The 27,337-nt window shown below is 38.2% G+C and overlaps 1 protein-coding gene across 9 annotated transcripts in view; it reads left to right on the forward strand.

Annotated features, from left to right (window-relative positions):
• The first annotated feature begins 204 nt into the window (after positions 1 to 204).
• The window catches only part of PIEZO2 (piezo type mechanosensitive ion channel component 2), a 533,986-nt gene continuing 506,853 nt past the window's right edge, over positions 205 to 27,337 (forward strand). For 7 of the 9 annotated variants that reach the window (XM_072604214.1, XM_072604221.1, XM_072604219.1 and 4 more), the window contains exon 1: positions 205 to 1,471. In XM_072604214.1, coding sequence (XP_072460315.1) covers positions 1,408 to 1,471 — 64 coding nt within the window. In that variant the 5' untranslated portion in view covers positions 205 to 1,407. The remainder of the gene's footprint in view (positions 1,472 to 27,337) is intronic. The other 2 variants (XM_072604216.1, XM_072604217.1) reach the window with 1 other exon arrangement.

The raw sequence follows: 27,337 nt of genomic DNA on the forward strand, positions 1-27,337 counted from the left end.
GACAGCTTCCCAAGGAAGTCCTAGTTCATACAGCCAGCTCCACACTCTGCTCTGGAAAGAAAGGTGAAGAGCATCTTCTCATCCTCTCACCACTCAATTACATAGGATGGCTTCCAGAGCCAAGACTCAGCTCCCCAATCCCTGTGTTTTCTGGGCGGATCGGTCTGATTGGCTAGCAAGCCTGCCCATCACAGAGTAGGGTCTTGGAAAGTTTCATTCAAGGTGGAGAAGTGTGGGGGAAAGAGCACAGTTGGAGTCGTGTTTTAGCTTCGAGGGGCAGCGGGCAGCTGCAGCAGCAGCATTAGCAGTGGCAGGAGAAGCAAGACGAGGTGGAGTCGGCGGGCTGGTCATTTGGATTGCTTTTTTCTCTTTTTTTTTTTCTTTAAAGGGAATGAAAGCGGACAAATCAAGCAAAGCCAGCCGCTGTTAGCTATGTAAATAAGTTCTATTTTTGCCTTCAAAACTGAGATCCTTTTGGACTACCGGTTCAAAACTACAATACGGTAAATCAACGAATAATGCAAAGCCTATAGTGTCCGGGGATGGTTTTGCTCGGTTGGCTAGCGAGGTCTGGGTCTTTGTGGCCAGAGGCTGAAGGCGTTTCGACTGAAGTCTGTAGTGCGCTCCCGAGCTCTTCTGCGTGACGGGTCTGGAACAGGGGATTTCTAGAAGGCAGCTGGGCAGCCCCGCGCTCCACCTCCAGAGACTCCCGACCTACTGGGGCAGTGGGGCTGACTGCTGGGCAACGAAACCTGCTTGGGGGTGGGTGGGGTGGGGACCGAGGAGAGAGGCAAGGGTAGGCGAGGAAAGCGTGCGGCTTCCGAGGGGTACCTTCCCATCAAAAACGCCCTTCCCTTTTGCGAACAACTCCAAAGAAGAAGGAAAAGAGGAAAGCACTGACTTTTCAGTACCCCTACCTCACCCCCTCGGGAAAACACAGCAAAACAAACGAAAACAACAGCAAGAAAATTCACAGCAACCAAACAGCCCGTCACGATCCAACCCTGGACTCCAAAGGACACCTTGAAGAAGCATTGGCTTGGGATTTTAAATGAATTCACGGGCTACTCTCTTGATGTGGGGCGTTTACTGAGGTGTCTGCTGCAGAAAGTGTACTGAAAGAGAGAAGAAAAGAGGAAAAGGCTTCGAGGGAGAGGAAGGAGAGAGAGAGAGAGAGAGAGAGAGAGAGAGAGAGAGAGAGAGAGAGAGAGAGAGAGAGAGAGAGAGAGAGAGAGAGAGAGAGAGAGAGAGAGAGAGAAAGGATGTTTGACCAAATGAGATCAGTCTCAGGCAGGACCACCTAGACTGTCATGGGACTGTCCTCGGGCAGTGACTTAGCCTAGCTTTGTGTTTTTACTGTTGTCGCCTGCTGGATCCCAGGTTTCTGTCAAAAGTACCCCCGAAGCGATGGCCTCAGAAGTGGTCTGTGGACTGATCTTCAGGCTTCTGCTCCCTATCTGTCTGGCAGTTGGTGAGTAAATCCTTGAGCACTGTTTGCTGGCTAAGGCCTAGGAAGAAGTGTGTACTCCTGGGGGTGGGGGTGGGGGGGTGACATTTCCATATTCTTGACCACCACCGGTGGTCTTGGAGATAAGAGATTGTGAGTCATTTCTGAGGACCTTATTTCGGAAGGGTTGGATTTAGGGAAGTAGCTGTCATTGTTAACGTGTCCCCAACCCAGATGTTCTGCAGCTGGGACTTTCCTACCTTCTGCACTGGCATAATCCGGATTCCATTTGGCTTTACTTTCTCTTAAACTTTCTGGTTGAGGGGTCTGAACTGCTAAGTTTGATATCTTGTGCCTAGGGTGTTCTGGAGTCAATTCGTGTTGAATTTATCCTAATCAGTACATTTTATATCATGGAACATGGACATCTAACCTACAGAATGGAAATCTAGTAGGATTAAAGACAAAACTGACAATATTGCCTTGGAGGTTTTCATCCTTTTCCAAAAGCTTCTATTTGCCCAGGAATAACATCGACAATATACATACATACCATCTACCCTCTTACTTACCCAAGTTCCCCACAAAAACTGAAAAACCTTAAGCCCCACAGAGGATTATAAGTGGAATCTGTGTATGCTACGGATGGGCATGAAGGACATATGGAGTTGTTGCATTGTAAACCTTGTATATTCTCTAAGGGAAGCTTTGTAAATGCAGCAATACCAAATCTTTAATTATTTCAATATAGATGGTACAGCCTCTTAAAGGAAATTATGCTTCAGCTTTGAAAAAAAATCAAAGAGCCTCCTGTTCGAAGGCTCTGTCTTCTATGATGCAGTAATGGTGTTGTACTTAATCAAACCCCCTCCAGTAGTCAACTAATGGTTGGGAGAGATGTGTTTTCTCCTCCAGACTAAATTCTGATATAGAAAGCCTTTAAGATGCTATTGCATTTTAAATAACAAATATTTTCTAATGGGAAGACAACAGACTTTCTGCACATCCTTATTCTACTAGACACATGAATCAAGATCACATCAGTCCTTTTCAAGCTTTGTTTATTTTTATTTCAGTAATTTTGATAGATAGTAGGATAAAACCCCTGCGTGCTTAAAGGACAGTGATTGGGGTTCATCCCATTACTTGAAGAACTAAAAAATTTCAATTGCCATGAGCTCTGGGGAGCAGTAAGCATTTCTCCTGACAACAGGGAAAGCTCCTAGAAAGCAGGATCCCAGGAACCTCCTGGAATTCCTTAGGAGTCACCAATTCCTTCTTTGCACCGGGACCACTGATTTTCAGTGCCTGTCCCATTTCTTCAGATATCACATTAGTCTTGCAAACAACAAAGATTTGCTTAGATGGTTTTTTTTTCTTTTGAAAAGTTTTACTAATTACTTTGAGATGATGATGAATAATATGGGTTTTGATAAACTTTTTTTCAATCTCCTTTTGTTTTCTGTAGAATGAGTGGGAGTGGAGAGGTTGAAGTTTTCAGAATCCAAGGAATTAAGACCTTGCTTTTTTTTACTTTCCTCTGTTCTGTCACACACACACAGACACACAGACACACACAGCCCACATCACATTGTTTTCTATTTTCAACCATTAGAAAGTTTTCTGACTCAGGGGTGTGTGTGTGTGTGTGTGTATGTGTGTGTGTGTGTGTGTGTGTGTGTGTGTGTGTGTGTGTGTGTAAGGAAGAGGATGCTTAGATGACTTCTTAGGAAGAGGAAAGAAAATTTATCAAAAGCTGCTTCCACCTTAATTTTCCTCACACTTCTCCCTGATCAGTTTCTTTTTCCTCTTTTTTTCTTTGCCTGTTGGAGTACATTTTATACAATTTGGGAAGATAAGACAATATTTGCTCTGGGCACCTTACAACGAGGTAGAATTAATTATTTGAGCTTGCAGGAAAAAACACCTGCTTTGACACTGAATCTGTGAGTGTTAGTCTTCTCTCAAAGTGTTTGCTTTTTCAGGTAAAGGGACATGAATGAAGGGTCCTCAACACATATGACCTTGTTTTGAAGGCCTAAATGATCCAGAATGGCTTTCTATTGATATAGTATTGATTATCTCTCCCTGTAGTCTGCATAGCCTTTGGAAACACAGCTAAAGAAACTTTGTATGAAGTCAGGAAAGAGATTCTGGCATAATAACATCTGGCATGTGTAAGTGCCACTAAGGAAGGATCCTGGCTGGAAGAAACACTTTCAACCATCTCCTTCCACCCTTTTCTCCTCAAGTTCATGTAAATAGGGACGGTGAACTTGTCTCAGAAGTTAGAGCAGACACTGAGTGAGTCACTGAGTGACTTTAAGACCTCTGTGGAAAGTACCTTCGGAGTTGGGGCTCCTCAGCCTATGGTTTCCCTTTGCCTCAATTTCTGGGCTACTAGGGGGTATGAAGGGTGGGGTATCCACTGGACAGCTCTGAGACCCTGGCCTGACAACTGAGGTGAATGCTTGGAAAACTCGTGCTGGTTAATAACAGTTTCAAAAGAACCACACACTCGCTCTCCTTGATCCTCCTCTGGCTTTCCCAACTTTAGCACAGTTCGGCGCTTATGCACAGATGTTTCTGTGCTTGTCGGTTCTCCACCCACCTCCACTTCCCAAGCCTCCACACCATGCACTCGTCTACTACTGCCCCTCATGGGGCAAAGAGCCTTCATCAGTGCTTCCTTTATCTTCGCGTGCCAGGGACGGGGTTGGGCTGAAGGGGGGTGGGGGGGACAGTTCTCTCAGCTGAGTCACTCCTACAGCCATTTATTTGGGGGTGAGCCGAAGGGAGGCGGGGTAAAATAGTTGGGCGCCGGAACATCCTGAAAGAGTGGAGCTGACGAAGTGTTTGAACCTAGCCTGAACCTCGTAGATGTGCTACTAAAGGGACTGACTGGTCGATCTGTCTCATCCCGTCCCTTTGATATGCATTTGAGCATAATCAAGTCACTAACTCCAAAATTAAACATTCACGTTAATCGTGTTCACAACGTTGTTATTATTGTGTGTGTGTGTGTGTGTGTCTCTGTGTGTGTGTGTGTGTGTGTGTGTGTGTGTGTCTGTGTTGGGGGGGTGGGGCGGGATGCATTATGCATCCTTCTCGCATTTTAAGGGCTTAACTTGTACAGGGAGTGGAGCAAGAACAGATTTTCAAGGTTATTGGAGAGATTTTAGTTCCACTTACTCCCGAAGTGCCACTAAATCAAACATTCAGGTTTCCCCTAATATCCTAGGCAGAGATGTTGCAATGATCTGTTTGCTATTAGAATCGATTTTACATTGTAGCCGTCTATTTTTACATCTGGGAAAATAGTCAGCAAAGCCAAATATTTTCAGAACCATACCAATCTCTCTTTTAAACCAACTTCTCTAAGGGGTAGTGTTGAAAATTATCGTGGAAACAGGTTTTAATTTTTCCCTTCTAAATACCAAATGAGGAAAAAATCTTGTTATTTTAGTTAAGCCTTCTTGAAGACCCTCATGTCCCCCTTTCCCTCAGATATAGCTTTCAAATAAATTTAGGTAAATCATCTTCCTTTTTTACATGATAAGTAGCTCTTGTTATATACATATTCCCTCCACACCTGTCATTTTTTTGATCGGGGAAGCCCAAGGAAGGAAAGTTTCTCTACCAATGCAGACCTGAAAATATCCCTCAATGCATATAGTCTTTGAAGAGACACCACAGTAACTAGGACTCTAAGAGATTCTATGATTCTGCCACTCAGGGTGACATGGCTCTTACGTTTCAGAGGAGAGATAGGGACCCAGGACTTTCTAACACAGAAAACAGCTCTCTCAGTGGTCACACTGCATTTCTCTCTGAGAAGAAATCACAATAGGATCATGTTCTTTACAATGTAGTGTGTTAGAAGCAAAATATTACCTCTCCATTATAAATGATACACTGTAAGTGCTTTATTACAAAATATTAGATAGAAAAATCATGTAAAAGTTAACTTAACTTAGAATCTTAGCTTAGTATGTTAGAGTCAGAAGAGACCTTAAATACATCTTCCTTCCATTTCAACTTATACTCAAAGACATTAAGGCCTCAAGAAGAGAAAGAATTTGCCCCAGAATAGTCAGCTATTTAGTTAGCAGCAGAACAAAGACTGGGACTCAGACCTTTCTACTTCTGCCTTTCCTGAAAAACAGATATTGTAATCAAAAAGAGGGGATTTGGGGAGGAGAGGGGAGAGACCAATATGCAATTACCAATATCAGACTTGATACTTGGATTCCTTGAACGGCTGCAGCCTCCCTCCCTGCTGAAGTTCATATGGACATCAATTATGTACCATCTATAATGCTTCCCTTCATATAAAAAGATGATGTTACTGACCCATGTCAGTCTAGCTCATACTCAAAGTTGCTTTTCTTGTGTCTGTGAGGGATTTTTGCTTATCTGCCTGCACTTACTTGATCCATCATCTTCTTCAGAGATGGATGATGGTGCTGGACCTGGAATCTGGAGTACCTGAGTTAAAATCTGGCCTCAGATGTTTACTTTGCTGTGTGACCTCGGCATATCACTTAACCCCTGTTAGCCTCAGTTTTCTTGACTCTAAATGGGGATAATAATAGCATCTACTTCCCAGGATTGTGAGGATCAAATAGAGGATAGCATTTGTAAAAAGTGCTTAGCACAGTGCCTGTCACATAGTAGGCATTATAAAAATGCTTATTCCCTCACCCTCCACCCCCTGCCTTATGTAGAACAATTTCTATTTATCTATACATACTTTTTCACCTGAACAATCAATAGTAATCTCTTGCTTAATCACTTTCATGACTAAAGGCAGTAAGAGAAATAGTTCATGTGAAGTCATTGAATACTGATCCAGAACAGATAGAGCCAATGAGTGATGTCATTGGTGCTGTAATCTAATCAACACAGATGAAATAACAAAATAACTATAAGAACAATCTGGTAAAACAAATTTTTTTAAATGCCTATATATGAATAGTGTTTCAAATGTAGTACTTTCTGTGACCTCCTTCAGTTTTACTTAAATTGTTATCTAGGAGCTTGTTTAGAACAGAAAAGTCTACCCTTCTTTCTAGGACAGCCCATTTTAAAAGTATATTTTATCCATATTTCAAGTCATTGGAAGAAAGACTTGATATGATTATTCACTGGTATCAAAAGTGTTTGTTTCTAATATTCCTGCTTAGGTGTCTGTTTAGATTTATTCACTTGAGACATTTACATTAACTTTTTCACTCCCTACCCCTTCTTCTTCCATGTTCATTATGGTGGGGGGAGACTTGTGATTTCATCAGTATCTGGAACTCCTAGCTTCAAAATCCTCTCTACAAACACTGATCTGTATCTTCTCCCTAACTTAGAGTCTTAAAAGTTGTCTAGGAAAAATGAGAGATTAAGAGACTACTAGCCCATGGTCACAAATCCATTTCTTCCCAAATCTAAAGTTGATCTCCTCTCCCTTCGGCCATTATACCACACTACCCCTTACTCATATGTGTAGATAATTGTTTTTCTGTTTTCAAACTTTTAAAATTATATTTGGGAGTAGTCAAATATTGATTATTTTTGTTCCAAAATATGCCTTATCTTTATCACTTACAGGATCAATTATAAAATCCTCTGGTATTCAAAGGCCTTCACCACCTATGCCCCTACCCCAGACTTTCCAGTCTTCTTACACCTTATACTTTATACCAACCCACCCCCACATACTATGAGATCCATTAACATTAGTTCTGGAATAAATTGACATTGTTTATGCCTTCTGCTTTTTTTTCTGAATATTTATCTACTTTCTAGCCAAATTTCCTTTAAGTAAATGTGTATTATCAAGTAAAACAAATCAATAAACCAGTCATGTCTCAGAATTTCTCATTATGCACCTCTTTCTTGTTCTTTGTATATTGAAATGATTGTTTTCAAATTATTAAGTTCACAATAAACTGAGAAAAAACTTCAAAAGGTTGACTTCGATTATGTGGACTTTATTTCCAGGCAATGTGTTAAAAGAGGTAAATAAACTCAAATAGCAATTTGGGAGGAGATTTTTTTTTTTGGGGGGCTACTTTTTATTACCAACTATCTTCCATCTCTGCAGTTTTGTTGCATCTCATTGAACACTGAATGGTACAGATTTTTATGTTTTCTGATCTTGAAATGACATGACCATAAGATTTCTCTGAGCTGAGGTACTTTCATTCTGGTCTTAGAATGAGCACATTTTCCTTTTCCATTTGATCTAATATCTTCTTTAACTGGGGGTATCCAACAGGTCCAGGATCTGTCCTGCCCTCTTCGCTTTTCCTTTTATTCTATTTCACTTGGTCGTTTTACCAGTACAGCAATCGTTTCTATGCTAATGATTTTCATATCTCCTTATCTATCCCTAACCTCTTTGCTGACCTCCAGTTTGGCATCTCCAAATTGCCTAATTGACATCTTGAACTGTATGTCCTGTAGCCATCTTAAACTTAATGTGTCCAACACCAAACTCATTCTCTTTCTCCCTAAACCTTTCCCTGACTCCTATTTTATCTATTACTGTAGAGGACAACACCCATTCTCCCAGTCACACAAGTTTACAACCTACATGTCATCCTCAGTTACTCACTATCTCCCACCCCTCATATACATTCTGTTGCCAAGGCCTGTCAAGTTCAGTTTTGTAATAACTCTTGAATATTCTTCCTTTTCTGTTCTGATACTGCCACCATCTGGTACCTGCTCTCATCTCCTCACACCTGGACTCTGCTCTGCTGGTGGATTGGCTTCCCATAAGCCTCTCCCTAGTCCAGTCCATCATCCACTCAGCCACTGCCAGTGATTTGCTAAAGTTCAAGTTGGATAAGGTCACCCCCTTACTCAATAAGCTCCAGTGACTTCCTATCACCTCCAGAATGAAATAGAAAATCAAAGCCCTTCATAACATAGCCTGGTTCACACTTTCTAATCTTATACCTTACACCACCACCCCCATATACAATCCGTAATACAATCATTTACACTGATCTCTTTGCTATTCCTCCATCTCTGTCTGCCTCCAGACATTTTCATTGTCGGTCTCCTATTCCTGCAATGTTCTTCCCTCCGTAGTTCCACCTCCTGCCTTCCCTGGCTTCCTTCAGGTCTTAGCTGAAATCCCACCTTTTACAAGAAGCCTTTCCCAGTCTCTGAATTTAAGTTCCTTTCCTCTATTGAGTGTTTTCTGTTTATCCTCTTTCTGTAACTTGCTTATACATAATTGTTTGCTTGTTGTCTCCCCCATTAGACTGGAAAGTCCTTGAGAGTCAGGACTGTCTTTTACCTTTCCTTTTAATCCCCATTGTTTAGCATAGTGCTTAAGAAATACTTATTTACTCCTGCTGAAAAATAACTGTAATTAAGTTTAAGTATTAATTAACAAGAAGCTTTATATTATGGACAATAGTGATTCTATTAGTTTTTCTTGAGTTGAATATTCTTTTAATGTACTGAAGATAAGAGTTAAAGCATAAAATGACACTTTTTAAAAAGACTTTTCATAGAGTTCAATAGTGTTTTATGACACTATTTTCATAAAATGCCTAAATTTGGCCACTGCTATACCCTATATCTTTTGTTTGCTCCTTGAAAACATGTACTATTTTACTTCTGTATTTGCATGCCAAAGCTTAGTACAGTACTTGTAATATAGTAAGTACTTAATACTTTTTTCATTCATTCATTCAACTAAGTAGAGAATTAATTCAGTTAGCCAGGCAGTTTCAAGTAAGATACTATATTATTAAACAAAATAATTGAGATTTTGAGCAAAGACTCTTCATTTGTTATATACTTCTTTTTTGTCTTCTAGATGTAGGGAAAAGATAGCAAGAGCAAGGGAAAAGAGATGGATGGAAACCACAAATCAAACCTTTATTGAGTTGTATCATGTTGACACATGCCCCTAAAGACTACCAGCTTTCTATACCCTGCCCCTCCCTAATTCTTACAATGAACATAGTCTCCCCTGTACACTTCTAGCACTGATTGTTTTCCCTATATTTGGCATTTCCTAGTTTAATATAGCTGTGGGATGCTAATGATCATTGTATCATGAAATCAATCAATTAACATTTACTAAGCACCAACTATGGGCCAGACACTGTGCTAAACACTGAGGGGAGAGAGAGAGAGAGAGAGAGAGAGAGAGAGAGAGAGAGAGAGAGAGAGAGAGAGAGAGAGAGAGAGAGAGAAGAGAAAAGATAGTTCCTGCCTTCAAGGAGGAGCATTAGGCACAATCTAATGGGGGAGAGATAACAAACAAGGAAATGTACAAAGCAAGCTTTATAAGGACATAATTTACAAAGGGAAGGTACTGGAATTAAAAGGAGTTGGAGAAGACTTCCTGTAGAGGATGAATTTAATCAGGACCTAAAGGATACTAGAGAGGTCAGTAGGTAGAGAGGAAGAGAGAGAACTTTCTAGGCATGGGAAACAGCCAAAGAAAATGCCTGCTATCAAGAGATGGAGTGGTGTGTTCTGTTCCTAGAACAGCCACAATGTCAGTAAAATTGGATGGTACAATGTTATTACTCTTACATTACTGTATTCATTTTAAATGCATTTCTCTCCTAAGAAATGGAAATCCTGAAGAAAATTAAGTATCTGAGGATTCTTAGACTCATGACCAACAGGGAAGCCATGAAAATCACTCTACAATGTTTTTTGGGAAGTTCTTAGATGAATGAAGACACTGGATACTACAGATATCCTAGAATTTCTATAGAGAGTAAAGGGATGATAACAATCCCTGTCACTGAGTTTTGTTTTCAAGAAAATGACTTAGTTTTGAAGTAGGTAATTTCAGTAAGTAGATAGCATATCATAAGTTAAAGCTCTAAGGGACTTTAATGACTACTTACCACATCTCCTTGCACATCTATATTGTTGCTTCAACTTGAGATATTAAATTCATTTGATTTTCTGATCTCTGCTATACAACTCCCATTTCAGATGATGCTTCAAGGTTTTAAAAACACTATAAGCTAGCATCTAGGTGGCACTATGGATAGAGCACTGACTCTGGAGTCAGGAGGACCTGAGTTCAAATTTAGCCCCAGACACTTACTAGCAGTGTGATCCTAGGCAAGTCACTAATCCTGTTGCCTCTTAAAAAAAAAGAAAGAAAAGAAAATCACTTTACATATGTTATCACAGTTTCTCAGCTTGGAGTTAAAAAAACCAAATAAACAAAAAACTGGGTATCAGACCTAGCATTACCACTTCCTAACCGAGTGACCATGGACAATCATTTAATTTCTTGAAATTTTATTTATCTTTAAAATGAGAGTTAGAAAACTTTCATTGCCTATTGCATAGAGTTATGGTACATAAATCACTATATAAAATGTTATGAGTTATTTATTATTGCTATAAAACTAGACATTAGAGATAGCCTTTTTGATTGATTAATTCTGTTCTCCTAAGAATTTCAAAACTCTCCAAATAAGGGTTAACTGTGGCTATTAATTCTTGTACATATCTATATGTGTATATTTTTAAAGATATAGTCATTTCTTTGAAATATTTTTCAAAAGGTCACCAAAATTTGTAGCTCTGCTTGACTCTTCATTATTTTGAATTTAGATTATGAAATATTATTGGATCTTTGAATGATAAAAAGGTTATTTGTCCTCTGGTCTTTCTCAAGCTTTTTAGGTAGCACCCCTACCACTACCTCTTCCCTATTAAATCACACACTTTAAGTCAAAATAACTACCCTTATGACCTGGAGTTACAAACTAGGACTATTCACTTTTCTTTCTGCCCTTGCCAAAATGGAAAAACAAACAAACAAAAACAGAACAGCTATTCTCTGACGTATTCACTTAGCCCTTACTCCCTACTTAGGTGTCACCTAGCTAATCCAATAAACCAGTCAGTCGTTAATATCATATTAATTGCCTTCTCTGTGCCAAGAACCATGCTAGCTAGGGTGAAGGAATACAAAACCAAAAAAGAAACAGTCTCTGCATTCATAATCGCTACTAATGTGTTAATGAGTATTATTACTCATTAACATATTACCTCAGTACCAAATGAAAAATGTTTTTAACCAATAAATAATCACTGAAAATAGAATATTTTTGGTTGAAATAATTGTGAATTGAGTTTTCCCAAAGAAGGGCACATCTGAACAAAGGCTTTCTGAAGACATCTTAACATAGCATTTCCTAAATTATGTTCTCTAGAAACCTGATCTTCTATTTGATATAAATAGCAGTTCCAGTCTAATGATATTCTACCCAATGCTAAATATCAAGTTGTATGTGTGTTGAAATATGCATTATTGTGTGTAATTCCTTGTTGGAAAAAGACAATCTCCTTGTTTTGCTCCTCTTTTATGATCCTCTATCCCAATTTCCCTATGTCCATCAGAAACAGAAGTTAAAGGTTTTGCTAACATTTAAAATCCAAAGGTATTTTTTTGGCTTTCCAGTTATTTTGGAAAACTTTTAACACAAAATAATGACTTGTAAAAATTTTGGAAAACTTTTAACACAAAAGAATGGTTTGTATTTCTGAACTAGTAGGAATTAAGTTAGCTGGGGAGACAGTTTATGTTCTGTTCAATTTAACAAGTATTTATTAGGGAAGTACTGTATGTAGAACCTGGTGCTAGAGATTTGGGAAGGTAGAGTTAAGATAAGACATGGTCCTTTGTCCTTATTAAGTTTAAAGTCTAATAGGAGAATAAGAGAGGGAAAATTCACAATGATAATAAGCAGTATAATAATAATAAAAAAGAAAACATTGGAAGGTACACCACAAAGAATTATGTGAGGTCCTTACTAACTTGAGAAATTAGAGAAGGTTTCCTGAAGGAGTTAGGATTTGAGATGGATTTTAAGGGTTGGGGAGGAATTCAGTAAATAAAGATGGGAAAGGAGAATATTCTAGAAATAGGGAAGTGTAAGAATTTTAGTGGTGACAGAGAAGTCCAGCTTTGTTGGTATACAGATAGATGGAGAAGAGTAGCATGAGAATAAAACCAGGAAGTTAATGTTATATCAATTTTTGGAAGACCTTGAGTATAAGACAAAGAAATTTGAATTTTACTTGTTTCAGGCATTTTTTGGTTTGGTCTGAGTCTTTGTGATGCCACTTGGGTGTGTCTTGGTGAGGATACTAGAGTAATTTTCCATTTCCTTCTCCAGTTCATTTAACAGATGAAGAACTGAGGCAAATAAGGTTAAGTGACTTGGCCAGGTTCATACAGCTAACAAGTATCTGAGACCAGATTTGAACACAGGTACTCCTGACTTCAGGACTGGCACTTTATCCACTGTGCCACCTAGCTGTTCTGTAGGGCAATAGGGAGCCACTGAAGAATCCCCAACAGAGGAGTGACATGACTTGATTGATTAGTCAGAAAGGTGAATGTTGCAGTGATGTGAAGAATTAAGAAAGGGAGAGAGCAGCACTTTGAAGATCTATTAGAAAGTTATTAGTTCTAGACAGGAAAGTAATACAAACTTTTATGGGGGTGATAACAGTGGATAGTTAGGTGGCTCAGTAGATAGAGCACAGAGTCTAGAGTCAGGTAGACTCATCTTTGTGAGTTCAAATCTGGCCTCATGTACTTACTAGCTGTGTGACCCTCAGCAAGTCACTTAACCCTATTTGCCTCAGTTTCCTTATCTGTAAAATGAGATGGAAAAGGAAATGGCAAACCTTTTTCCAAAAAAACCCCAAATGGGATCCAAGACTAAAATGAATCAACAACAACAACACAGGAGCCCACTGGTATCTCTGTTATTCAAACAGGGCCAGGTAATCTACTCTGAGTATGCACTGGAAGTGTGGACGTCAGGTCAGCTTCCCTTGGTCCATAGGGTATTCCTTAGTCAACTTGCTGCATCCACACTGTGTATATCCTCAAAAGAGGCAAATATATGAATCTTTCAGATTCTTGCTTAGCCCATCTCCTCCATGAACCCTTCCTTGACTACTCTACCCCTCAATGAGTTCCTTCTCTTCAGAACTGCTTAGAGTCTGAGAATCTGCACTATGCATTCTTGTTCAGGGCAGCTGGGTGATGCAGAGGATAGAGCACCACCTCTGGAGTCAGGAAGACCTGAATGCAAATCCAATTAGCTGTGTGACTGTGTGACTGTATGACTGGCTGGGGAAGTCACTTAACCCTATTTGCCTCCATTCCTCAATCTGTAAAATGTGTTGGAGAAGGAAATGACAAATCACTCCAGTATTGTGCCATGAAAATCCCAAATGGGGTCAGGAAGAGCCAGAAATGACTGAAAAAACTGAAAAATAATCAGTGCAAACAGAGAACTGGGGGAAGATCAGAGAAAGATTTCAGAAATATAATTGACAGGGCTTGTTACAGTACACTCATCTTCCAGATTTTTATACCTTGTGGCATTCATCAAAACACAGTACCCTTATTGCTGGTCATACCTATTACATTAATATGAAGTATTCTGAACTCACATTTCAAAATATCCATTATTTCTATAGACAGACACTTTTCAGAAGCAAATCTGAATGAAAAGACATGAAATCTCCAAGTAGCATATGTCTGAGACATAGGCTATATGTTATATGTTATATATGTTATATGTTATATAAAACAGAATAATGTTATAAAGTTGGAAGCTAGTACAACCCTTAATACTTCTTCAACTTAGAACTGCTGCTACCATTGATTATGCTTTTTCCTTGTTTCACCTCCACAAATTGCATATATGCCCCTCAAATATCCTACCATGTACCTCAATTTCCTTGTTTATAAATCATACAAAACTTGGGGAACACATGACACACACAAGGAAAGGCCCCTAGTAATATTTACACTCTGTAGATGGGCTGACTTGCTAAATGAAGTCTTACCTATCTCTTTTCTGTCTCTTCTAATACCACAATATTCTACACCAATACTATCAAAACAGTGATCTCAAACAAAACTTTTCCTTTCATTTTTTAAAAAATATTCTGGCTTTTAGCAACCCCAGACTAGGTGAAGTCCTTTTGGGATACCTGTGGCTATTGCTCACAGCTCATATCTGCTGCATACACAACTCAACCACCTTGCTATCAACTGTTCTGCCATCCTTGATATTCTAACATTAGCTGCAGCTATAAGTGAGTGGAGGATAATAATTTATAGTGATCTACATACTATCTTGAAATTTCTTTCTAGCTAAGTTTGATATTATAATATATGTCACGATTTTAGTAGTATGATAAATAATCATCTTATTCAATATATAGTTTTGAGAAATAAAAACAGATCAGTGAAAGGTTGCCTTGTGACAGCATCCTTGAAAGAACATGATTTTTTTAAAAAAGTGGTGAAATCAGGAGGAACCAAGATGGCAGAGTAGAAAGACACATATACTCTAATGCTTCCCCCATGCCCCACAAAATACCTGTAAAAAATGACTCTCAACAAATTCTAGAGCAGCAGAAGTCATAGAACAACAGATTGAAAGAGGTTTCCAGCCAAGGATAACCTGGAAGACCAACAGGAAAGGTCTATCTCATGGGACCCTGAGCACAGCAGAGCACAGCCCTGGCCATGGGGCACTGGGAGGAACAGGACCTGAACAGACTTCCAGGCAGAATTCCCAGCAGGGAGGGTCTCAGATCCCTGAACCCACAAGCAACAAAGGAAGCTCCAAAGGTCAGTGTGGGAGAGCTTTCCCAGCTGGGCAAGAGGGCGAGGTTCCCCCAGCACCAGCCCTAGGTAGTAGCAACAGTGGGGAGGCAGGCAGCTACAGTGATCGAGGAAGCAGCCTGGGTCTATTTTGTCTAGGCAGCTCAGCTTAAAGCCTCTGGTGGAATTGAGCAGCTGATCTGAACCTCAGCCCTCAGTGGTGGCCCTGCTCCCACCCAAAGCCCCAGGAGAATTGAGCAGCTGGTTTGAATCTCAGCCTTGTACTGGGGAGAAGAGAACCACTAGGACCCTCCTCTTCACAAAGGATTCAGAAGTCAAGTAACTGGCTGGGAAAATGCCCAAAAAAGGGAAAAAAATAAGACCATAGAAGGTTACTTTCTTGGTAAATAGTTGTCTCTTTCCATTCTTTCAGATGAGGAAGAACAAGGCATACTCTCAGAGGAAGTCAAGGCCTCTGCCTCCAGTACCCCCAAAATGAATATGAAATTGACTCAGGCCATTGAAGAGCTTGAAAAGCATTATTAGCAACCTGCTAAAGGAGAACCAAAAAATGCTAAGGAAAATAACACCTTTAAAAAGAGGCTAACTTAATTGGAAAAACAGGTCCAAAAAGCCAATGAGGAGAAGGAGGCTTTAAAAAGCAGAATTAGCCAAATGGAAAACAAAGTTCAAAAGCTCACTGAACAAAATAGTTCTTTAAAAGAGAGAATCAAGTTCAGGGATGCTAGTGACTATGAGATAAACCAAGAAGTTAGAAAACAAAACCAAAAGTTTGAAAAAAATAGAAGATAATGTGAAATATCTTATAGGAAAAACAACTGACCTGGAAAATAGATCCAGGAGAGACAATTAAAAGATTATGGGACTATCTAAAAGCCATGATCAAAAAAAGACCCTAGACATTATCTTCCATGAAATTATCAAGGAAAACTGCCCTGATATTCTAGAACCAGAGGGTAAAATAAATATTGAAAGATCCACTGATTGCCTTCTGAAAGAGACCCAAAAAGAGAAATTCCTAGAAATATTGTGGCCAAATTTTAGAGTTCCCAAGTAAAGGTGAATATACTGCAAGCAGCTAGAAAGAAACAATTCTAGTATTGTGGAAATACAATCAGGATAACACAGGATCTGGCAGCTTCTACATTAAGGGATCAAAGGGCTTGGAATAGGATATTCCAGAAGTCAAAGGAACTGGGATTAAAACCAAGAATCACCTAACCAGCAAAACTGAGTATAATACTTCAAGGGAAAAAATGGTCACTCAATGAAAAAGAGGACTTTCAAGCATTTTAGATGAAAAGACCAGAACTGAATAGAAAATTTGACTTTCAAACACAAAAATCAAGAGAAGCATGAAAACATAAATAGGAAAGAGAAATCATAAAAGACTTTCTAAAGCTAAACTATTTACGTTCCTACATGGAAAGATAATATTTGTAACTCTTGAGAATTTTCTCAGTATTTGGGTAGGTGGAGGGATTACACACACACACACACACACACACACACACACACACACACACACACACACAGACAGAGAATACTGGTTGAGTTGAATCAGAAGAGATGATGTCCATAAAAAAAAAATAAAATTAAGGTGTGAGACAGGAAAATATTGGGAGGAGGAAGGGAGAAATGGAATGGGGCAGGCTATACCTCATAAAAGAGATAAGAAAAATCCTGTTCAATGGAGGAGAAAAGGGAGAAGATGAGAGGAGAAAAGTGAAGCTTACTCTCTTCATATATGGCTCAAGGAAGAAATAACATACTCACTAAATTTGATATGAAAATCTATCTGACACTACAGGAAAGTAGGGGAGGAGGGGACAAGTGGGGTGAGGGGGATGATAGAAAGGCAGACAAATGAGAGAAGGGAGTAACTAGAAATAAACACTTTTGGGAAGGGACAAGGTCAAATAAGAGAATAAAAAAGGGGGGGACAGGGTAGGATGGATGGCAATATAGTTAGTATTGCACAACATGATTATTATGGAAATCTTTTGCAAAATGACATATATATATAGCCTGTATTGAATTGCTTGCCTTCACAGTGGGGATGGGTGGGGAGGGAGGGAGGGAGAGAAATTGGAATCCAAAGTATAAGAAATGAATGTTGAGAATTATTATTGCATATAACTGGAAAATAAGAAACACATAATGGGGTATAGAAATTTATCTTGCCTCACAAGAAAAGAGAGAAGATGAGAATAAGGGAAGGGTGGGGTGTGATAGAAGGGAGGGTACATGGAAGGAAGGGGTAATCAGAATGCAAAGTATTATGGGAGGGGAGAGATAGGGAGAAAAATTGGAACTCAAAGTTTTGTGGAAATGAATGCCGAAATCTAAAAATAAATAAATGAATGAATGAATGAATGAATGAATGAATGAATGAATGAATGAATAAATGAATAAATGAATGAATGGATGAACAGATAAATAAATATATGAGAATTCACATTATACATGGAACTATTTTAATATTATTATATGTATATAACCTATATCCAATTGCTTGCCATCTTGGGGAGGGGGGAAGGAAGGGGAAAAAATCTGGAACTCAAAATTTTATAGAAGTGAATATTGAAAACTCTCTTTATGTGTAATTGGAAAAAAATAAAATACTACTATGTAGGAAAACAATTAAAAAAATAATTCACTATATTATAAAGAAATATAAATATATTATAAAAACAAAAAAATAAAAAAGTGAAATCAGTACAAATAAATTTATTTTCTCTAACAGTTATGCCTATGGAAGAACACAGTTTTAACCATAGATACAGAAAAATTGAAAAAGATTCTAATGTTTTAAAAATAGTAACTAGTTTTTGTATTATTTTTTGTTTTGTTTTATGATTTCTCCCATTCATTTTAATTCTTCTACTCAACATGACTAAGGTGAAAATATACTTAATAGGAATGTATAAGATTGTATGCCATCTCGAGGAGAGAGTGAGGAAGGAGGAGGGAAAAAGAGAGAGGAAGGGCAAAAAAGTCTAAGAAATATGGAAGTGATTGTAGGACACTGAAAACAAATAGAATAATTTAAAAAATAAATAAAATAAAATAAAAGAAACTAGTAATTGGGATTGTCATGGAATTTAATGAATTAAATTCTTTGAAGTCATCACTTTACAAGATTTCACATTATTCTGGTGATACTGTTTTGGAATTTCCTAATGAGTCAGTTAAAGTGCCAATCAGTCTCATTATGGTAAACACTTCACGATTTTCTATATTATTTGGAGTTTAAGGAAGAGATTTCCTTGGCTTAGTCTTTGTAGTCCATTTAATCTTTTCTTCCACATAACAAAATACAGCCAAGCAAGTTAGATTAAGGTGATAGTTATTTGATTGCTTGCAGAAACAAATATATTCTGCCATCCTAAGGATCAGAAAAATACCCAGGCAAAACTGGGTATGTTCCATTATTAAACTGTTGAATATTATTATTAATTGAAAGTAGTCAAGAGGCAAAATGAAACTCTGTTTCACATTTAAACTTCTCCAAGACCTGCTCCTTCTGACTTTTCCAGTCCTCTTACACTTTACTCTCCTCCAAACACTATGATACAGCTTCATTGGCTTACTTACTATTCCTTTGTTTCTCAGACATGATACTCTGTCTTCCTTTTCCTGACCTTGGCAATGTCCTCCATACCTGGAATGCTTTGCTCCCTTAACTCCATGTTTTAGGGTCCCTTGCTTCCCATAAGATTCAGTTCAAGTCCCACCTTCTGTAGGGTATTCTTGATCTCCCTAACTCTTAGTGCCTTCCCTTCTCATATTACCTCTACACACACACACACACACACACACACACACACACACACACACACACACACACTCACATATATAAATACATAATGAACATATCTTGTTATGTCCATGCCTTGATCCCATTCTCAGTTCACATATTGCTGACGTCTTGCTTGCAGAATCTTAAATGTAACCTTGCATGTGTGTGAAATGAGTACAACTGTTTGGCAATTTGAAGGAATTATGGCAAGTCCTCAAAGAGATAAGAGTACAAAATATCTTGCTTTTTTCCCTGAGGAAACTGTACATAGGCCAAGAAGGAACAGTTACAATGACACATGAATAAACTGGTTGGTTTAAGATTGCAAAAGAAGTGTGACAAGACTGTATACTGTCATTTTATTTATTTAACTTATATGCAGAGTATATCATGCAAAGTGCCAGACTGGATGAATCAAAAGCTGGAATTAAGGTTACTGTGAGAAATATCAATAATCTCAGATATGTAGATTATACCAATTTGATGGCAGAAAGTGGAGAAAAATTAAGAAGCCTTTTGATGAGGTGAAAGAGGAGAGTATAAAAGCTAGCTTGAAGCTTAACATAAAAAAACAAAAGACCTAAGATCTTGGCAACTGGTCCCCTCACTTCTTCACAAATATAGGGAGAAAAAATGGAAGCAGTGGCAGATTTTATATACTTGGGCTCAAAGGTCACTGCATATGGCAATTGCAGCCATGAAATTAAAAGATGCTTGCTCCTTGGAAAGAAAACTATGGCAAATCTGGACAGCATATTAAAGAACAGAGATATCACCTTGTCGACAAAGGTCTGCATAGTCAAAGGGTGTTTTTTTTTCAGTAGCAATGTAGCCTGAGAGAGTTGGACTAAAGGAAAGCTGAATGCTGCAGAATGGATGCTTCAGAAATGTGGTGCTGGAGAAGACTTTTGACAGTTCCTTGGTCAGCAAGGAGATCGAATCAGTTAATACTTAAAGAAATTAATTCAGGATATTCCCTGGAAGGTAAAATATTGAAGCTGAAGCTTAACTACTTTGGCTACAAAGATGGAAGTCATTGGAAAAGGTCTTGATATTGAGAAAGATTGAAGGCAATAGAAAAGGGGGATGGCAGAGGGTGAATTGTATAGATAGTATCATGGAAACAACGAACATTAATTTGGACAAATTTCAAGAGACAGTGAAGGCTAGAAGGATCTAGTGTGCTATGTTCTATGGGGTCACAAAGAGTCAGACATGTTTGAATGTGATTGAACAACAACTTTTTCCCATCAGAATGCAAGCTACATTTGACAAAATGTTGGAAATAGTTTACTGATATTGGATTGCAAGTGTAATCTCTTTAAGAAAACACAATGAGCAAAATATCCTGTTTATAAAACACATAAAAAAGTCTTCACGTATGAGAAAAAAATTTATTGCAAGCATTTTTTCAGTCAGTCTACAAATATTTATGAAGTACTTACTATTTGCCAAGTCCTGTGCTAAATTCCGGGAATACAAAGAAAAGCAAAAAAAAAAAATATGCAAAACAATCCCTTCTTTCAAGTAACTTGTATTCTAATGGGAGAAAGTTGTTTCAGTCACATTCAGTCATGTCTGACTCTTTGTCCATTATTTTAATAATTTTTATTGTTCTTCCCTGAACTTGACCATTTCCTCCTTGGATCTTTCTATTAATGGGAACTCTACAGTGCCTTATAGTACAACAAATGCAGTAGTCATCCAAGACTGTTGACTTTTTGTTCCATGATGCAGTGTCTCATTCTGTACTATCTTAAAATAGCAAGGAGTTTCATTTACTGCAGTGTTACAGAGGAAATTCATGTCTAATTTATCATTCACTCTTATCTCTTCATCATTTTTTTTTTTTTGGCTGAAATGCTTTCTAGGTTTCTTATCCTATTCTTTCCCAGAAAATGCATCTCAACTCAAACAGTTCAAACTTATATATATAAGGTCTACTATTTAGTTGTTTGTTAGGCTAAATTTTGGTATTATGTAATTAATTGCTGTATTGATCTGATTTTTTTCCTCCAAATCTGACTTGTTTACATGAAAAATGAATGCAGCATTTAATTCATGATATTTTTCCAACATTGTGTGTGTATATATATATATGTATATGTGTGCATACATAAATATATATATATATGTTACTTTAAAAGTGAAGACCTCAAGAGTAACCTATATGTGAACCAATATGGTATGAAGATATCATCTTCAGCAACAAAGGCAAGAGAATAGCGAATAGCCCGAGATTTTCTGCAAGTCACTTGGCACAGAAGAACACTAACACGGAAACAAAAGAAAAATTACCCTAAGTAGCCAGACTCAACAGAACCTCATTATTTTGCATCTAAGGTCTTACCTAATTTTCTAAATATCCATCCTGTAAATACCCTCAGCCACAATATAATGACTGTTTTGGGGACACCAACTTAGAGGCCTGGGTTGTGTCTGTTTTTATTTCGTTGTTTATAAGTAGCCTCTGACTTCAAAGGAAACTGAGGGCTATTGACAGTAGCTGGTGCCTTTATATGCCCATTAAAACTTCTAACCTCCCTGGACATATTAAGAAATTAGCCAATTATATTAATATGTCTTCCAATATTTACCTTTCTTCTCATTTTATCACATATCATTTTGTTTTCTTCATGCCATTTTAAATAATTAACAATTATTTAATTTAATAATTTACCTAAAATTAACAACAATGAAATCATTTAATAATAATAAATGTCATTCTTAATAATTTTTTGATTTGTATTCATTGTTTCCTCAATCAATTCTTACACTTTCAAGTGGATATTAAGACTTGCATTCAATTCTCCTTTAGTAAGTACTAAGCACATTGCCTCCTACTACTTACTCTAAGTACTGTGTTCACTACAAAAGAAACATTATCCTTCTTCTGAAGCTTAATTTTGACAAAAACGGGAAATATTAAGGGAGGATGTGATGGTATGATCCAAGTAAGGAAGAATCACATTTGTACTACAGTTCTGCCTGGTTTGCACATAGAATAACAAGCTCTTCCCAGGATAAGCCCCATGATGTCAAATCTCATCATACTGCTTAATTCAATTTAGATCCCTCAATCCCCTCTCCCTTGTGATTGGAGGGTTCCAGGGTGGAGCACTGGGCAGGGATCTGGACTTTCTAGCTCATTTCTTCACTTTCCATCTGCAGTTCTGCTTAGCTTGAACTTGATGGTTACCCCAACACTGCTTCCCCACAGATCTCCACTTCCAACTTCCCTTTGTGTGTTCTCTCCCCTCTTTTCCATGATATGCAAGCTCCTTGAGTACAAGGGCTCTCTTTTTTTCTTATTTTTGTCCCCAGTATTTAATACCTGGCAAACGGTGGACTCTTAATAAATGTTTACTGGATTGAATTGAAATTGACTTTATATGTTGACTACTGGTCCATTCATATAAAGCACCTCTTTATATCATAATCTTTTATTATAGCCCATTCTCCATTGGCTGCCTCTCTTTGCACCTTTTTGTCTCAATTGTCTATAATTTTGTTTATCTTTCTGAAAGATTTTTAATTAATCTGTGGAAATTTCCTTTCTCAATTCAATGAAAATTTCTAGATGCTTTAGCACAAAACGACTGTAGAATGCATATAATAAAGCAGATTGATTGTCATTCTCAGTATCAAGACCTGGTTTCCAGTTCCACCTCTGATACGTAATTGCTTCTATTTGTGTCTTGAGACTTGTTCTTGGAGTTTTTACATTCCTCCTATGCTATGAAAGGTCCTACCTGGGTTACTATTTAATCTTTCTCTTGATCAGGTGTGGGAAACCTTCAGTCTTGAGGCCACATGTGGCCCTCTAGGTCCTCAAGTGCAGTCGTTTGACTAAATCCAAACTTCACAGAACACATGTGGCCTCGAGGCCACAGATTCCCCACTGAGGTTCTTGACTCTGAAATCTCTGGTGCATTGCAGATTATAGCCAACATACCTCTCCTTCTGCAATAATTAGAGTTCGTTTTTATATAGAACTTACTGTGTGCCAGACTTGCACTAAGCTCTTTGGAAATATCTTATCCTCACAACCCTGGGAAGTAGATGCTGTTATTATCCTCAGTTTTCACATGAGGAAACTGAGACAGAAATTAAGTGATTCGCTCAAGGTCACACAGCAAGTGTCTGGGGCCATATTTAAATCAGGTTTTCCTGCCTCTGATCCCAAAGCTCTATCCACTGTACTACCTAGCTGCCTTTCTCTCCCTTATTCTAATGTGGAATGGTCACTTCATCAATCAGTTCTACAATAGCAACTAATTCTTCCTTATTGATAAGAATCAGCTCCAAAATAGCAATCCTCTTTGTTTTTGCCTTGCTATTTTGAGTGATGAGATAATCCTATAGACAAGCCAAGAATATATTAACTGCTTTGCTTTTGGAAGAGAGAGTTACTTATATGTGTAGGACATGTTCAGGACTTACCCTCCAACCTTGCACTTTAATCAGTCAGTGGATTCCAATAGCTGTTGTTGTTCAGTCATTTTCAGTTCTGTCCAATTCTTCATGATTCTATTTGGGGTTTTCCTGGCAAAGATACTGGAATGGTTTGCTCATTTTATTAGATGAGGAAATTGAGGCAAACAGAATTAAGTGCCAGGGTCACACAGCTAGTAAGTGTCTGAGGCCAGATTTAACCTCACAAAGATAAGCCTTCCTGAATCCAGGCTCAGCACTCTATTCACTAATCCTCCCAATCCCTAGTGGATGGCTTCTACTCCCCTTTGGGTTCTAAGGAGTTTTGATTTCTCATACTTTCACTCATGCACCCCAATCTGATGTATTAATCAAATATCAATCAATAATTTAAAATATCTCAATTATCAATTAGTTAATATCAACAGCCTTTCACAAATAGATATTTACTAAAACAATTTAGTAAGGATGGAAGTATAAAAACATCCCCCCAAACTGTGGTATATTTTCCTCTCTAAATATCTGCTTCATTCCTGGTGTTAGTAGATTCAAAGTGTTTGCTGCAAAACACCCCTTCCCTTTGTGCACATAGCCCTTTGCTCCCTTCCTGGAGTCTTTGTTAAATTCACTTCTGGGTATGGCAATACTGAAAAATAAATTGTTCCCTCACTCAACTGGGTTGGCTCCTTGATGGCCCATCTGAAGGATTTGATCCTTACTGGATGCAGCTGTGGGGACTCTGGTTGCTTGTGGTATCTCTTGTGTTTTTGACAGGTCTGCCAGTCTCACTGGCACTTGGTCACTCCCATTGGTGGATATGTGTTCACCTAAGGTCAGAAAAAAAGAAACGCAATAGAGGATAAACAGGAGTGCTAGGCACTGATGAGCACATGCTGCCCAGTTCAGTAGGGATTCTCCCAATAAGCAACGCAGAGTATTGCTAGATACCAGGCAAGAGAGAGAGGGTTCCTCTCTTCAGTCCTTTTGTGTGCACACAGTTCTGATTCAGTTGCTAATTAAAGGGCTTTCTGTAACCATGAGGTTAAACAATTATGTTTACTCTGAAGCCTGGAGCGGGGAAGACCTTTCCATCACATATTTCCAGAAACAGGTTCGCCACACCTACACATAAATTGATAACAAGCAGAGAATATTGTATATTAGGAACTAGAATGTCATTGTCTGATATCTCCATCACATGTGTAAAAGTATCAAATGCATATAAAATAAGAAAAATTCAACAGTTTACACATTTTTAAAAATAGTGATGTTGCATACTATTTAAGAAGATAAGGATTCCATTTAATATGGTTGTATTCGAAATCTTTGCTTGTCTATCTTCCTGGAGACTGGAAATCACTTTTATTTTGGCTCTTACCAAAATAAAAGCACTGGAAGTCAATGAATGAGTGAATTGGAAATTGCTCTCTTTTCTGCCACACATCTCTTTTCATGTGAGAGTCTGGTCTGTTCATGTGATCACAGATGAAAAGTCAGCTCTGGCAGAGGCATCCAAACACATTAGAAAAATTGGCCCCGCTCAAAAGAATATGAGAGACAGTTGTGAGTCCAGAGCCCTCACAGAGTCATGCCTTGGGGCTAGAGTCTCTGTCTGACATAAAGCCGCTTTATGCTGATTTTCAAGTTTTTTGTTCTTTGTTTTGTTCCTCATAAAACTAGAAGGGTTTGCCCTGAAGCATACCTCTTTATTTAGAAGGAAGTGTGACTCAGTTTCCTCAGATACATTGAGAGAACAATTTGGCAATTTAATGAAATGACTGGTTTTTCAGGGTAAAGCACAGTTGAAGCCTCTGCTATGCAGAGTAAATTCCTTATTGAATATGTGAAGGGAGGGAATTATTTCCTTCCTTTCAGTTTGATCTGAAAATATCTTGGTGCTGTGGTAGAACATAATCCCTGAAATGTCACATTCTTAAAGTTAGCACTGCTATCAGAGTTTTAAGGATTTACAAAGTAACAGTATGACTCAGCTAGCCTAGCCATTAGAATTCACTTCAATTCAACAATAGTTTTTGAAATGTTGACTATTTTTAAGCACTTAGGATCTAAAGATTAAAAAAAAAAAATTAAACAACCCCTGCCTTTAAGTAATTTATATTTTACTGGAGGGGGCAGCTAGGTGGTGCAGTAGATAGAGCACCAGTGCAGAAGTCAGGAGGATCTGAGTTCAGATCTCACCTCAGATACTTGACACTCACTAGATGTGTGACCTTGGGCAAGTCACTTAACCCCAATTGCCTCATCCTGGGTCATCTCCAGTCATCCTGATGAATATCTGGTCCCTGGATTCAGATGACTCTGGAGGAGAAGTGAGGCTGGTGACCTGCACAGCCCTCCCTCACACAAAAACAAAGTCAAGTGCAAGTCATGTCATTATTTCTCTGATGGCATGGTCTTCTTTGGCCATGAAGGATGAACACACACACATTTTACTGGAGGGCTTTAGTGCAAAGTTGAATGGAATGAAAGATTACATTCAAGTATAGGAACTAAAAATCTAGCCTTGGTGAATTTGCTAGTAAAGTCCTATTTCATGTCCTACAATCTGATGATCTCAAATGGTTATAGTATCAATATGTGTAATTGGCTCACTGGAAAATGGTCAGGCTAGAGAAATCTTAAGAAGTAAAGTGATCAAGTATTAGAGACGCCATCAGGTGGAGAAGAGAGATAGATTGAGAGTGGCCCTGGGGGAAAGAATTAGGATAAATGGATGCATGTTTCAAAGGGGAAAATATAGGATTGATATTAGGAAAAATTTGCTAACAATTAGAATAATGCAAAAGGAGAATGGGCTGCACTGAGAAGGTTCCCCTTCCCCTTTATAGCTAAAGATAGAGAACCACTTCCTGGGTATATTGTAGAATGGCCTTGCTCAGCTATGGGTCAGGTAAGGGTCTCTCTGATTTCTTCAAACTCTGAGTTTCCATATGAATTAAAAATGCTGTGGAATCTATTCATTATATTCATGAAACGTCCTTTCTGATTATGTGTAGGAGATATAAAGAAGTTCCAAAGAACCCTGAATGTTTTGCATGCAATGATTTATAAAAGGTAATTTTAAAAATAGGATACTTAGAGAGTCAATGGCCACATTTTGTCCATGAGTCCAAGCCATTAGACTAGGTATGGTATAACTGTTGTCTGTGATTTTCTTTTAGCCACCTTAATAATGAATCCTTACGCAATGCTGAGTGGGTGGTTTGTGCATACAGGTATATTAAGTGAACTAACTGTGTAGACAGTTGTGATGAACTCTACTTTGGGTCAATGCTTTTACTTAAGAGGTAACTAGGTGGTGTGATGGATAGACCACTGGATCTGGAGCCAGGAAAATCTGAGTTTAAATGATGCCTTATTACTTGAATGACAAGACACTTAACCTTGTCTTAATTTTCTCATCTGTAAAAATGTAGATGATAATAGGACCTACCCCCAGTTGTTGTGAAAATAAAATGAAATATTTTGAAAACCTTAAAGCACTACACAAGTGCTATCTATTAGAACATTTAAAAATAATGGAATAATGAAAGTAGAATGGAAAATTAAGCTTTCAAACCATTACCTTCTTTTTTTTTTTAATTTTTTTATTTAACTTTTAACATTTATTTTCACACAATTTGGGGTTACAAATTTTCTCCCCTTTTATCCCCTCCCCCCCCCAGACCCAAACTTTCTAATTGCCCCTGTGACCTATCTGCTCTCTCCTCTATCCTCCCTCCCTGCCCTTGTCTCCGTCTTCTCTTTTGTCCTGTAGGGCCAGATAGCTTTCTTGACCCCTTAACCTGTATTTCTTGTTACCCAGAGGTAAGAACATTACATTTGGTCCTAACACTTTGAGTTCCAACTTCTTTAGCTCCCTCCCTCTCCACCCCTTCCCCTTGGAAGACAGGCAGTTCAATATAGGCCATATCTGTTTAGTTTTGCAAATGATTTCCATACTAGTTGTGTTGTATAGGACTAACTATATTTCCCT

Source organism: Notamacropus eugenii, chromosome 4 (assembly GCF_028372415.1).
Source record: "Notamacropus eugenii isolate mMacEug1 chromosome 4, mMacEug1.pri_v2, whole genome shotgun sequence".
NCBI classification, from domain to species: Eukaryota; Metazoa; Chordata; class Mammalia; order Diprotodontia; family Macropodidae; genus Notamacropus; species Notamacropus eugenii.